Genomic DNA, 14,431 nt, shown 5'->3' on the forward strand with positions numbered 1-14,431 from the left:
ATTGTGGGCCTCGGTTGTGGACCAGCCACCTGCCTGGACCATCCGGGTTTCCAGCTATCCATGGGATTATCTGGATAATTATAATTTAAAAAAGGGAGAATACCTCCAAAGGCTCTCCCTGGCTCAAGCAGCTAATGGGGCCCGAGCCACAGTGTGGCACAAGGCTGGAGGGGAGGTGCCTTGGAAATGGTGCATAATTGGAAAAGACAAAGAAGGGTCACAGCAAAATACCTGGTGGGTGGCCCAAAACCTTCCCTGGATCAAAATAAAAGGCCCTTTGGCAAGTAACAACAATCCCTAATCCCTAAGCACAATATTGTTGTTGCAACCTCTTAAACCAAGCAAACAACATTGATGACAGAAGCCAGGAAGGGCTATACCAGAATAACCAATAACTTAAAAAAAAAATTCTATGTGCCTCAGTTTCCCCAATATGTGCACTTACGTTGTTCTTTTTTTCCTCCTTTTGCTTTGTTAACAGGACAAGGCAGAAAGAGCAAAAGCCCAGGGACACCTTGAACAGGAGTGGTGGAACTGCTCTTGCTGCTTCAGGCGTGCAAAATCCTTCATTGTAATGCAATGTTTTTTTGAATATTCTCCAGGGGCGGCCCCTGGCCGAGAGCCCCCGGTTCCCTTGCATATCCCTTCCAAATTGAGTCCCAGATGGGATTAACCCAAAAAAGCTCCATACCCCACCAGGCAGCCCCAAACGGGACAACGTTACGTCCCATCGCCCCAACAGCGGTGGTGGCAGATGTTACCTGCCACCAAATGAGAGGCAGCCACTCAACCGTGAATCTTCCTAAATGCCACCCTAAAAGCCTTAAACATTTACCTGCCCCTAACACGCTTTCAGGTCCCAGTCTTCCTGCATATTGTACCAGGGGCCACCCTCCAACTCACCCTCCTCAGGCATACGCTGTCCTTGTCATCCCCACCTACCGGAAAAGGCAAACCATAGCGGGCTCCTTGTGGGATGGGGCTAATTCAGCAGTCAATATTTAAAATATTCAGCAGGGGGCCATAAAAAATAAGCAGTTAAGACAATTAAAAAAGGCCATAAAACTGGTCAAAAGTGTGGCTCTCACCCACCTGACAGTGGCCACCTCTGCCCTCAAACAAACTGCCAAACTGGCCCTCCACATGCAGAATACCTTGCTAAAACTAATTAAAACCATAATTAAGGCAAAAAACCAACTAATATGGAATTCGGTGTGCTCCCAGCCCCAACAATATTTAACCCAACAAATTTGTAGCATGTGCGTGCTATGTTGCTGTTAGGGCCGGCTCCAGCTTTTTTGCTGCCCCAAGCAGCGAAGCGAGGGGGAAAAAAACAGCCGCGATCAGCGGCACTTTGGCGGCAGCTCTACCACGCTGCTTCATTCTTCAGCGGCAATTCGGCGGCCCGTCCTTCCCTCCGAGGGGGACTGAGGGACCCACCACCAAATTGCTGCCAAAGACCAGGACGTGCCGCCCCTCTCCATTGGCCACTCCAAGCATCTGCTTCCTTTGCTGGTGCCTGGAGCTGGCCCTGATTGCTCTGTATGTAGAAGGCCAATAGTAACCCCAGCCACCATGTGAGAGGGAGGGTAAAAACCAAAAAACCACAACAATGGGGGGACTGTCACAGGCCCAAGGACTCCCTCCCTCAGGGGTTCCCATGGGGAGGCAAATTAGAATTGTATGTTGCTAACGCCGTTGCAAGTATCGCAAGGCATTTCGGGGAGGGCCAAAGGTGTAAATGTAAAATAAAAAATTCCTTGCAGGCTGCAAAAGGCCAAAAGGGGGAAAAAAAAGCAAAAAAGGGGTTAACTCGGCACTTCAGCTAGCTCCATGTAAAAATAGAATAGTGGCCATGGCCTAAGGTCATGGGCTAAACAAAAAATCTACAGCTGCCCAGCTGTAAAAAACAACAACAAAAAAACACGAAGTTAAACAAAGCTGCAAAAATAGCAGTAAAAACAGTAAAAGCAAATAAGGTTGTGATGGTGAAGGCCAACAGCAGGAAAAACAAGTCTCCAGAGCCGGTGTGTTTTGAGCAGCCAAAAAAGCCACAGCAAGCCAACTGAAACTAGTACAAAAAGCACCAGGCACAAATGGCCCTAAACGACAACACCCCAAAAAACCCCAAAACTTAAAACCCTACCAAGAGCCCAAGCAAGGCAAAAATTACAGCAGACCCTGGACGACCTGGGCCCAAAACAGAACTCCCGTCCACCCTTCCCCCTCTTCTTACATTACACCCAGGGTTGGCCAGCCATGAGTAGAGCATGTGTGAGTATGAAAGTGGGTTAGGGCTTGGGGCACTAACACTTTCTTCCTTCCTCTAAGTAACATGGGAAAAACCCATCACTCTCCGCTGTTATTTTATTATTTTGTTAATAAAGCTTTAAAATTTAAACCCTTGGTGTGTTTCATCATCTCCTCTCCAGACAATCCTGTGGTCAGCATAATCACCTGACGCCTCAGGCAGATTGGTAACTGAAATCTGTCACAGAGTGCAGTGGTCTCAGCGCATCTTTCCAGGTGGCCATGCCTGCTCCATGCACCAGGCGATCCCCAGTTTGGAGCAATGCCGAGCTGCTGGACCTTATCAGCATTTGGGGAGAGGAGGCAGTGCAGTCACAGCTGCGTTCCCGCCGTAGGAATTATGATACCTATGGACAAATTTCACGATGCATGACAGAAAGGGGCCATGACTAGGACACATTGCAGAGCAGAGTCAAACTGAAGGAGCTGTGGAATGCCTACCACAAGGCACGGGAAGAAACTGCCGCTCCAGTGCTGTGCCCACGAGCTGTTGGTTCTATAAAGAGCTGGATGCAACACTCGGTGGTGACCCCACCTCCACTGCGAAGGCCTCTGTGGATACTTGGTTGGCTTGCATGCCAGTAGAGAGTGGACCAAGCCAGGAGGAGACAATCTTGGACAAAGAGGGGGAGGGGGACCTAGAGGCAGAGGATGACTTGGAGGTCAGAGGTACATGCAGTCAGGAGCTCTTTTCTACCCCGGAGGAGCCTAGCCAGTCACAGCAGTCAGATCTTGGCGAAGTGCAAACAGGAGAGGAGGCCACTGGTAAGTGGCTTTGATTTTGGGAATTGCTGAAGCCAGTTGTTGGGGGCAGGAAGGTTGCAGAAAGAAGCCTTGTCTCCCACCACATGCCTAGTCTGAGCAGCAGAACAGGCTGCTGATAGACTCTCTCACTTCACAGGAATCTCCCTCAGAGATCTCCAGGAAACTCTCCTGGAGATACTGGGCAATGGCAGAGCTGCTTTGTTTCTTGCCCCATTAATGGTAACTTTCCTGAGATATATTCCATAATGATCACATCCTGTGGAAAGTGTGGGGACAGGAATGATTATCAGGCCCCCCCACAATGCTGGCTCTCCCGAAGTGTCCAAGAGCCACGTGCGCAGTGTACAGCAGGATCCGAGGACAGTGAATTACCCTGTGGCTACTCACCATTTTGGGGGTCTTGTGGCTCATGTGTGCTTGCCTGGGGTCAGCCAGTCAGTGACAGGTGTGTGAGTACTGGCTGTGTTTTAAAGCACTGAAATAGTGTTTTCTGTGTTGCAAACAACACTGCTTCTGTAAAATGTTACATTTAAACTTCACAGAGATGACCTTGGGAGAACAGCCTCCCTCTTTGTTATCGGCAGCAGAATCACAGAATCATAGAATATCAGGGTTGAAAAGGACCTCAGGAGGTATCTAGTCCCACTCCCTGCTCAAAGCAGGACCAATCCCCAACTAACTAAATCATCCCAGCCAGGGCTTTGTCAAGCCGGGCCTTAAAAACCTCCAAGAAAGAAGATTCCACCACCTCCCTAGGTAACCCATTCCAGTGCTTCACCACCCTCTGAGTGAAATAGTGTTTCCTAATATCCAGCCTAAACCTCCCCCACTGCAACTTGAGACCATTGATCCTTGTTCTGTCATCTGCCACCATTGAGAACAGTTTAGATCCATCCTCTTTGGAACCCCCTTTCAGGTAGTTGAAAGCAGCTATCAAATCCCCCCTCATTCTCCTCTTCTGCAGACCAAATAATCCCAGTTCCCTTTGCCTCTCCTCATAAGTCATGCGCTCTAGCCCCCTAATCATTTTTGTTGCCCTCCGCTGGACTTCCCCTACAGTGATCTTCTGGTCAGGGAAGAAAGTCCCTGCTTGCAGGTTCTTGAACAGGCCAATGTTCTGAAAGATCCATGTGTCATGCACCTTTCCAGACTAGCCTGTATTAATGTCTGTGAAACACCCACGATGATCCACAAGCCCCGGAGAGCCATTGAGAAATGACCTTTGTGATTAATGTACTCAGTGGCTAGGTGGTCTGCTGACAGAATTGGAATGTGCATGCCATCCATCGCCCCTCTGCAGTTAGGGAAGTCCATTTGTGCAAAGCCATTCACAATGTCACGCATGTTGCCCAGAGTCACGGTCTTTCGGAGCAGGAAGTGATTAATGGCCCTGCACACTTCCATCAACACGACTCCAACGGTCGACTTTCCCACTCCGAACTGGTTAGCAACTGATCGGCAGCAGTCTGGAGTAGCCAGCTTCCACAGTGCAATCGCCACGCACTTCTCCAGCGACAGAGCAGCTCTCATTCTCGTGTCCTTGCGCCACAGGGCTGGGGCGAGCTCATCACACAGTCCCATGGAATGTGGCTTTCCTCATGCGAAAGTTCTGCAGCCACTGCTCGTCATCCCAGACATGCAGCCCTATGCGATCCCACCACTCAGTGCTTGTTTCCCGAGCCCAGAAGCGCCATTCCACTGTGGTCAGCACCTCTGTGAATGCCACAAGCAATCTCCGTCGCAGTTAGTATGTGTGGCGAGATCAATGTCGCATTCCTCTTGCCTTTGTAGTTTAAGGAATAACTCCACTGCCTCTTGTGATGTGTTGGTCAGAGTGAGCAACGTACCGGTCAGCAGCTCAGGATTCATTCCTGCAGCCCGAAGAGGCAGGGCAGGGCGCGCAGTACACAAACTGTTGAAAGATGGCGCCAAATGTGGACAGAAGCACAGGGATTGCTGGGATGTGAAGCAATGCATCACGGGGCATTGGGACAGGACCAGGATGCCCCGCGACCCCTTCCACCTTCCCATACGTCTTAGCGGCAAAAGAGAAAGAGGTGCTCTCTGGGATAGCTGCCCCGAGTGCACTGCTCTGAATAGCACTGCAAGTGCTGCAAGCCTGAACACGCTATGGTGCAGACACCTGTCAGTGTGAACACACAAGAGTGGTTTTCCTTCAGTGCCCTCTGAGCGGTGCTGTAACTTTGCATGTGCAGACATGCCCTTAAGTCATCAGTTTATTCCATCACTGCTACAAGCTTGATCCAAGAACTTTGCAATTATTGTATGTATTTGATTTCTTTAACCAATGTTAACCCTCACCTTTCTTTCTTTTTATAAATAAACCTTTAGATTTTAGATAATAAAGGATTGGCAACAGCATAATTATTGGGTAAAATCTGGGTTGTATATTGACCTAGGTGTGTGGCTGCTCCTTTGGGATCAGAAGAACCTTTTATTTGATAAAATTGGTTTGAAAGAACCACTCATCTTTAAGTCTAGTGTTTTTGGTTGTGATACAAGGACTGAAATGCCTAAGGAAACTCCTTTTCTGACTTATTGTTAGCCAGTGTAGTGAAACAGACCTTTACTTTTGTTGCTGGTTTGGTATATCCTATGGGAGAATAACCACCAATTTTGGGATGTGGCGTCTGCCCTATTTCTCAGCAGTTTGTCTTGAATTTGGTATTCTCAGTTGTGACCGATGCTATGACCACTGCTGAGTGTGCAGTGAGCCTGGAACCATCACTCACCAGTCCTCCAGCTGAATGACAGGTTCGCTCTGGAACCTAAAGGTGCACATTGACATTCCTATATTAACTATTTCACTGCTGCCCGTGTTAGCAGACACAGCTAATGAGTGTGCTGCTCCCACAACCCACCTGTCCCCTAGGCTATGGCCCCGCTCTGCTAGGGAGTTTTCCTGAGATTCAGCCTAAACCTCTCTTTACTGTTTCCTCCCCTCACCCCAGCTCTGTCCCCTTCATGACCCAGCATGAATTCAGCTGGTGGCAGGCATGGCAGTCTCTTACCCATGTCACGGCGTACAGAGCAGGGTTCGTGTATTGGACAGCGGGGTTCCTGCTGGCAGGAGTCGGGTGGGGGTACTGGCCAAAGTCCTCTGCAAGCGTGAAGACCAGTTCAGCCACTGCTGTCAGTAAGAGCAATGTTGTCAGCGCCTGGGGAAGAGCAGCTGTTAGGAGTGACACTGGCCTTGTCCCTGCCTGTTGGGCTACTGGGGAACACCACTGCAGGGGTCTGTCAACACCACCACAGGGGAGACAAAGGGTGTGATGGTGGAAGTGGTACCATGCCCATGGGCCCCACACCCCATTACATCCCTTCATCCCATGTGGGCTCAGTATTAACCCTCTAGTCCTGGGCGATTCCCAAGGTCCTGTTCCAACTGTCTGGGTCCACATGCCCCGTTCCTCATCTGATCATGCCACTCTGACCTTATGAGCACAATACTCCATACCCCACAAAGCCTCCCTACCCACTGTGCTCACCACCCTGCACTCCATTACGCCCCATTACATCCCTCCAGTCCCAGGTGTTCCCCACCCCATGCCCCATTAAACCACAGTACATCCCTCCAGCCCAGGGCATTTCTCCCCCCCGCCATGACCCATTACATCCCTCCAGCCCAGGGCATTCCCCACACCATTCCTCATCACACCCCAGTACATCCCTCCAGCCCATTCCAGCTCTCCAGCCCCAGGCATTCCCCACCCCTGGCCCCAATACACCGGATTACATCCCTCCACCCCTGGCCCCATTATCCCCCTGGTTCTGTAGGGCCATAGGATGCTGTACCTGCTTGGTGAGGTAGATTTTGGTTAGAGATGATTTCTTGGTCATGGGTTTAAACATGGGAAGAAGCTGCCAAGGAGCCAAAAGCCAGAGAAAGCCCAGAGGGATCCAAACAAGCACAGTCTGTTCGAAGCAGAGCGGCAGGTCGGGCTGGGGCACAGCCAGTAAGGAAGCATTCTGGGCAGGGAAGAGACAACGAGAGCAGTCACACCACAAACTCACCAGCATCCCCTGGCCGGAGCACCACTCCACCTGCATGCACCCTACCATGCACCTCAGAGCCTTTCCCCCTACACACCTCAGCCTCCCCCTGCAGGCAACCTAAACCCAAAACACTGAGACCACCCTTCCCCCTTCACCTGCCCGACCCCTAACTGCCTCAGCGCATCCCTGCCCTAATCATGCACCCAGCCCCATATACACCACAGCACCCCTCCCCCTTCACTGTTCAACCCCTAACCCTCCAGTGCATCCCTCCCCCTAAACACACATCCAACCCCATATACCCCACAGCACCCCTCCCTCTTCACCTGCCTGACCGCTAACTGCCTCAGCACATCCCTCCCCTAATCATGCACCCAGCCCCATATACCCCACAGCACCTCTCCCCCTTCACTGTTCAACCCCTAACCGCCTCAGCGCATCCCTGCCCTAATCATGCACCCAGTCCCATATACCCCACAGCACCCCTCCCCCTTCACTGTTCAACCCCTAACCCTCCAGTGCATCCCTCCCCCTAAACACACATCCAACTCCATATACCCCACAGCACTCCTCCCTCTTCACCAGCCTGACCGCTAACTGCCTCAGCGCATCCCTTCCCTAATCATGCACCCAGCCCCATATACCCCACAGCACCTCTCCCCCTTCACTGTTCAACCGCTAACTGCCTCAGCACATCCCTCCCCTAATCACGCACCCAGCCCCATATACCCCACAGCACCCCTCCCTCTTCACCTGCCGACTCCTAATTGTCTCAGCGCATCCCTTCCCCTAAACACGCATCCGACTCCATATACCCCACAGCACCCCTCCCCCTTCACCTGCCCGACCCCTAACCCTCCAGTGCATCCCTCCCCCTAAACACACATCCAACCCCATATACCCCACAGCACCCTCCCCTTCACCTCCCCGACCCCTAGCCCCTCAGAACACCCCTCCCCCAAACACACCCGACCCCTAACCCATCAAAGCACTCCCTCCCCTTAAGCAAACCCTGATCCCCAGAGCAACCATCCCCCTAAACAAACTCTGACCCCAAACCCCTCCCCTAAACACCCACTCAACTCCTAAGCCCTCAAGGCACCCCTCTCCATCAGGGCTGGCTTATCCCAAGCGGCGAAAAAAACCCCAACAAACTATTGAGCTACCGCGGAAGTGCAGCCGAAGAGGAAGACAGAGTGAAGGACCCACTGCCGAATTGCTGCAGAAGACTGAAGCAGGCCAAGTGAGCTGCCGCCGAAGTGCCACTGACGGACTACTGCCCCTTTCTACTGGCCGCCCCAGGCACCTGCTTCCTTCGCTCGTGCCTAGAGCTGGCCCTGCTCCCCATAACATACACACGACCCCTATCCCCTCAGAGCACCCCTCCTACACACTTGTGCAATAAATATGAAATTCAAGAATTAGAGTTAACTTAAATTTGGTAAGAAATAGATCTATGCTGTAAAGAAAGGGCCCTGAGTAGCAAGTAGAAGGAAGGCCTTGAAAATAATGAGTTGCCAGGCCAGAAGGAATGAAGTAGGGAGGACATCTTGTTCAAAGAATAACTAATGAGATAAAGGGAAGTTTCTAAAAAGAAGCCTCTGGCTGATGGGGGTGACTGTAGATTATTTTATATAAGAGAAAAGCAATCTCTCTTATAAGGAGCCAGCATGGCCCTTCCCAACACACTAGTGTTAAAGCCTGTGTGAGCCCAGAGAAACTGTGGGGCAGCAAGGAGGGAGGAAAGGCCTTGAGGAGAAAGGTGGTTGTAAATCTTGTCTGGATTAAAACTGGAGCCCTCGTCCCGCTGTGCAACCCCTGACCCCATCCATTCCCCGGAGCCCTCATCCCCATAGACACACACCCTGACCCCATCCATCCCCCGGAGCCCTCGTCCCTCTGCTCACCCCAGACCCCATCCCCCACGGATCATTCATCCTCCTGTCCACCCCTGACCCCATCCCCCTGTGCACCCCCAACCACATCCCCCTGGAGCACTCGTCATCCTGTGCAACCCCTGACTCCATTGCCCCCAGAGCCCTCATCCCCATAGACATACATCCTGTCCCCATCCATCCCCCAGAGCCCTCGTCCCTCTGCTCACCCCTGACCCCATCCCCCAGGAGCCCTTGTCCCCCTGTGCAACCCCTGACCCCATGGCCCCCAGAGCCCTCGTCCCCATAGACACACACCCTGACCCCATTCGTCCCCAGAGCATTCGTCCTCTTGCCCACCCCCGACCCCATCTCCTTGCGCACCCCCAACCCCATCCCCCGAGAGCACTCATCTCCCTGCACACTCCCGACCCCATCTCCCTGGAGCACTCGTCCCCCTACGCTCCCCTGACTCCATCCCACCCAGAGCATTCGTCCTCCTGTGCACCCCCAACCCCATCCCCCCAGAGCACTCGTCCCCCTGCGCACCTACTAACTCCATGCCCTTGTGCACCCCCAACCCCATCCCCCTGGAGCACTCGTCCCTCTGCGCACCCCCTAACCCCATCCCCCCAGAACACTCGTCCCCCTGCGCACCCACTAACTCCATGCCCTTGTGCACTCCCAACCCCATCCCCCTGGAGCACTCATCCCTCTGCGCACCCCCTAACCCCATCCCCCCAGAACACTCGTCCCCCTGCGCACCCACTAACTCCATGCCCTTGTGCACCCCAAACCCCATCCCCCTGGAGCACTCATCCCTCTGCGCACCCCTGTTGGTGTCACTAAGCATAACCCTACGTAACTCGGGAGGGTGGAAGGCCACAAGAGTATGGAGCCTTCCTGGTTTTAGGCCTCAGCAGACAAGAGTCCCTCCATCTCTGAACTTTAATCGACCTAAAAGGCCAGGTGTAACAGCCGTTATCACCTGCAACAGTTCCAACTGGTCTAAAGCAGAAATAATGAGGCCTGTGCACCATTAGCAGAAGGACAAGATAACTTGCAGAAGGAAAACTTACTAACGAGCTGCCGCGGCCAAGATTACTTAATGCACCTGCGCTTACGGAATTGCTACAGGGGGAGGAAGGAGGAGGAGGAGGGAGGGGAAACAGGGGATTGCTAGTCAGTGAGAAAAGTTCTCATGGATATAAAGGAACAGAGTGCTTGTTTTAGGTGTGCTTGATCTGAGTCAATCTCCCTGCACCGCTTTGAGATCTCAAATAAACTTGGTTTGCTTCTCCACCCTGGTGTGTTTATTGGCGCGGCACACCAGGCGACGGACCCCCCCCCGCTGTTGCTTGGCCTCAGGCAGTTATCTGCTGGCAACACCCCCTAACCCCATCCCCCCAGAACACTCGTCCCCCTGCGCACCCACTAACTCCATCCCCTAACCCCATCCCCCCGGAGCACTCATCCCCCTGCGCATCCCCTAACCCGCAGCGCATCCTCCCTGGGTGCCAGCAGAGTCCCTCATACCCTGTAACACTGAGTTAAAACAACTGCCTCCCTCCCAGGAGCAGAAAGAGCACCTGAGATTGCGTCTCTCCTGTCTCCAGAGGGCAGCGTGCAATGCCCCACGTCTCTGGACATAGTCTGGCAGGGGGTGAGCTCAGGTCACTGGCTGCTTTTCAGATCATGCTCATCTCACCGTTACCTTCCCCTTCCCGGCCTGGCTTGCCATGTGTGCACAGTGCCCAGCACCCGACAGGCCCTTTGGCACTGGCATTACACCCATGGGAAATAACGACTTTAACGCCAGAACCCTGACCTGGGCCATGCCCCCATCCATCAGGGTGCTTTGCCTCCGTAAGGACTGGGGGACCCCAGGCTTTGGCTTGTGTTTTCTGCTCTCCCCAGATATCCGCGTGCCCCTGCCGAGAGGGGTGAGGGCTCTGTGAGGACATGCAGCCACTTACCCAAAAGACGGAGCCACAGAACTCCTCCAGTGGCGCAGGCATGGCCCAGGCGTTGGGGAGCTGACAGCTCCCTGCTCTTTGCTCGCTGCAGGGGCGTTAGACCTGAATGGCTGAGCAGGGTAAAAGATCCCAAACACCCCAAAGAGGGAGGATGAGATCAGATGGCAGGGCAGTTAATCATTAACTCTCTCTTGCTCTTGCACAACGTCCCAAATGGAGCGACGACCCAGGGTCCCCAGGGTACTCAGAGAACTGTACAGGACCCCGGGCAGGCAGAGCCCAGCTGGGACCAGGCGGGCAGACCCCACCTGGGAGCCCCAGGGAGCCCCGGGCAGGCAGACCCAGCTGGGACCAGGTGGGCAGACCCCAACTGGGAGCCCCAGGGGGCCCTGGGAGGGCAGACCCCAGCTGGGAGCCACACGGGGCCCCACGGATCAGCCATCTTAGCTCAGGGTACGTCTATGCTGCAGTTGAAAACCCTCGGCTGGCCAACAGCGTCAGCTGACTCGGGCTTGCAGGGCATTTAATTGCCATGTAGACGCTCGGGCTGGAGCCTGGGTTCTAGGACTCTGCCAGGTGGGAAAGTCCCAGAACTCAGGCTGCAGTCTGAGCCCAAATGTCAACACCGCAATTCAACATCCCCTTAGCCTGAGCCAGCTGACCAGTGCGGACACAGGCTCAGGGGACAGCCCAGGCTCAGAAATTCCAGCACATCCCAGCTGTGATCCATGGGACGCCCCAGGAAACAATCTCAGACTGATCTAGTGAAATCCTTGGCAGCAGGAGGAAGACAAGTGTTGCCAAAGGGTAAGAAAATGCCCCACCCTTCAGGTGTCAGTCAGGAGGGTAAACCCCTCTGTGTGACCCCCCCAACCCCATTGGCCCTGTTCATACTCTTGTGAGACCCCCCCCCCAGCTTAGAGCCCCATGGGCCCTGTTCACAACCTTCTGTGTGCCTCTCCCCGAGCTCCACGTGCTCTGCTCAAACCCATGTGCCCCCCCATCCCTGCTCACACCTGTGTGCCCTTCCCCAGCATGGCAGGGATTGAGCTGACAGCACTGGCCTATACCACCGGCTTGAAGGGGGCCTTTTGCTCCTTACAACATCAAATGGGGATATGGGGCAGGAGATGGACTTCTAGGCTTTACACTGGGATGGATGGTCCTCCAGAGCTCTCTCCATGCCTCAGGGGGATGGCGGATCATTCCTGGTGAGGCTGCTTGGATGCAAAACCGTAACCACTCAGCTAAGGGAGTACAGAGTCGTGAGGGCAGCAGGTAGGGGCACAAGAGAAGCTACACAACATGTCTTCTAGATAAAAAATTGGACCTGCCCTTGCAGTTCCTCTCAAGGGGCAGCAGGTAGCGAAGGATCTTGTGAAAGGAGTGTGACGAAGTAGGACTGTTCTTAATATTTCCTCTGAATAATGTGTGGGTGCCTCAGTTTCCCCTATGCATTTCTTAAGTCTCCAGTGTGCATAAATGGCCAACACTCTGTCTCCTGCCAACAAATGGCCGGGGTCCTTCCCCCCTGCAAGGGAATAGCTAAAGGTGAACAAAGAGATTAGGTAATCTCCTGGCCCAGGAAAGAGACAACGGCCAGAAAGGAGGGGCTGGAGGGGGTTTCAGTGGGGAGCTGGCTGGGGACGGGAAGTGAGGGCAGACATGGGGGTCTGGCTTGCTGGGCTCCAGAATGGACCCGGTTGAGGGGTCCGGTTCTTTGGACCTACAAGCTCTGTTTTAGACCATGTTCCTGTCATCTAATAAACCTCTGTTTTACTGGCTGGCTAAGAGTTACATCTGATTGCGAAGCGAAGTGGGGGTGCAGGACCCTCTGTCTTCCCCAGGACCCTGCCTGGGCGGACTCGCTGTGGGAAGCGCACGGAGGGGCAGAGGATGCTGAATGCTCCAAGGAGAGACCCAGGAGGTGAAGCTGTGTGAGCTTCTTGCCCTGAAGACAGTCTGCTCCAAGGGAGACGAGGCTCCCCAAAGTCCTGCCTGGCTTTGTGGGGAGCAGTTCCAGAGTATCGCCCAGAGACTCCCCAACAAGGAGCATATGTGGGATGCTGGAGCAAATTGAGATAAGCCAAGGGAAAATTTGTTGTCTCATTGCTTATGTAATTAGTAACTAGCTCAAGGTCAACAATGGTTCAATAGGTAATTGCACTGGCATTAGCCACGAGCCACTGGCAGAGATGCGGGTCCAATGTCCAGGGATGACAATGCAGAACTCTCACCAGTTAATTATTAGAGGCTTTGTTGATTAAATACCACCTTCATTTCATATACAACGTCAACTCCACCCCATGTCGGGCCCTTTAACACAGGACTTCTCAGCGCTGGGTCCGCCTGTCCCTGAGATCTCCCTGACAGAGTTGAGGAAGGCAGCAAGCTAGTCCCTGGTATTAGAAAGATTGAGAAACACACCGTGCAGGTACCAAAACATTTCTGATGGACACCCAGGAACCTGCACCCTTGTACACAGGGGAAAGCTAGAAAAAACAGCTGTTCATAGTGCAACAAAATCTCATCTGTAGTGTGGATTATGACCTCTCTTTGAGACCTGCAACACAGCCACTTTCCTCCTTGCTTGATCACCATGGACAACTCCACCAGCCTGCCCATAACTCAACCCTGTAACCTGGGCATCATCTTTAACTTAGCTCTCTCTCTAGAGCCTCACATCCAGGCTGTCTAAATCTTACCAATTCTTTCTGCGTGCCTTCTGTAAGGTCTGGCCTTTCCCATCCATCCACACAGTGAAAGCTCTGCTCCAGCCTCTCATCTCACATCTTGATTATTGCACTATTCTTTTCTCCAGCCATGCAAATGCCATCTGCCCCCACTCAGATCCATTCAGAATGTGCTGCAAAGACTATTTTCCTTGCTCATGACTTTGACCACGCCGTCCCACTCTTTGTGTCCCTTCAGTGGCTCCCCCTTCTCTAGTTCATCAAACAGAAGCTGCTTGTCTCCACTTTCAAGGCCCTTCCCCATCTCTCACTGGCTACTGAGAGGCTGCCTCCCACCTCCACTCTGCCAGTGGCTCCAGCCTCCATTGTCCACTTGTCACAAGCAAGCGCTTTTGCACTTTCCCCAGCTGCTGCCCCCCACCCCCCCCAAGGGATGAGCTCCCCATAACCATCCACAAAGCCACCTCATTATTCTCCTTCCAATTCCTCCTTTGCTGGGACACCTACAAAATACTTGGCAACAATTAGGCAGTTTGTATGCTGAGGCCACAGCCTGGCCTGCTGACCGAGATTTCTTCATTGCTGAGGGCTCAGTTTCTCCATTGTGCAGCCAATGATTTTAGTTTATTGTTCATTTATTGTGTGATTATGATTAACTAACATGTTATGTCATATAGTCATTGTATGCTAAAGAGAGCTAAGTTGTAGGATTATAGAAGTATAAGATTGGTCAGTAGTTAGAAGGGATAATTATGTATTCAGTATCTAAGTAAGTACTGCTGAAATGCAAGGCCTA

The 14,431-nt window shown here is 52.9% G+C and overlaps 1 protein-coding gene across 3 annotated transcripts in view; it reads right to left on the minus strand.

The window, feature by feature from the left end:
• ABCC2 (ATP binding cassette subfamily C member 2) overlaps positions 1 to 11,172 on the minus strand; it is a 54,468-nt gene extending 43,296 nt beyond the window's left edge. For all 3 annotated transcript variants that reach the window (XR_004001405.1, XM_030571088.1, XM_030571087.1), the window contains exons 1-3: positions 10,943 to 11,172; positions 6,892 to 7,065; positions 6,108 to 6,254 (exon numbers count right to left, since the gene is read on the minus strand). Coding sequence is in view for 2 of the 3 variants with exons in the window: in XM_030571088.1 (XP_030426948.1) it covers positions 6,108 to 6,254; positions 6,892 to 7,065; positions 10,943 to 10,984 (363 nt within the window). In the remaining variant the exon portion in view is untranslated. The remainder of the gene's footprint in view (positions 1 to 6,107; positions 6,255 to 6,891; positions 7,066 to 10,942) is intronic.
• Positions 11,173 to 14,431: the final 3,259 nt, after the last annotated feature.

Source organism: Gopherus evgoodei, chromosome 7 (genome assembly GCF_007399415.2).
Source record: "Gopherus evgoodei ecotype Sinaloan lineage chromosome 7, rGopEvg1_v1.p, whole genome shotgun sequence".
Lineage (NCBI taxonomy): Eukaryota > Metazoa > Chordata > Testudines > Testudinidae > Gopherus > Gopherus evgoodei.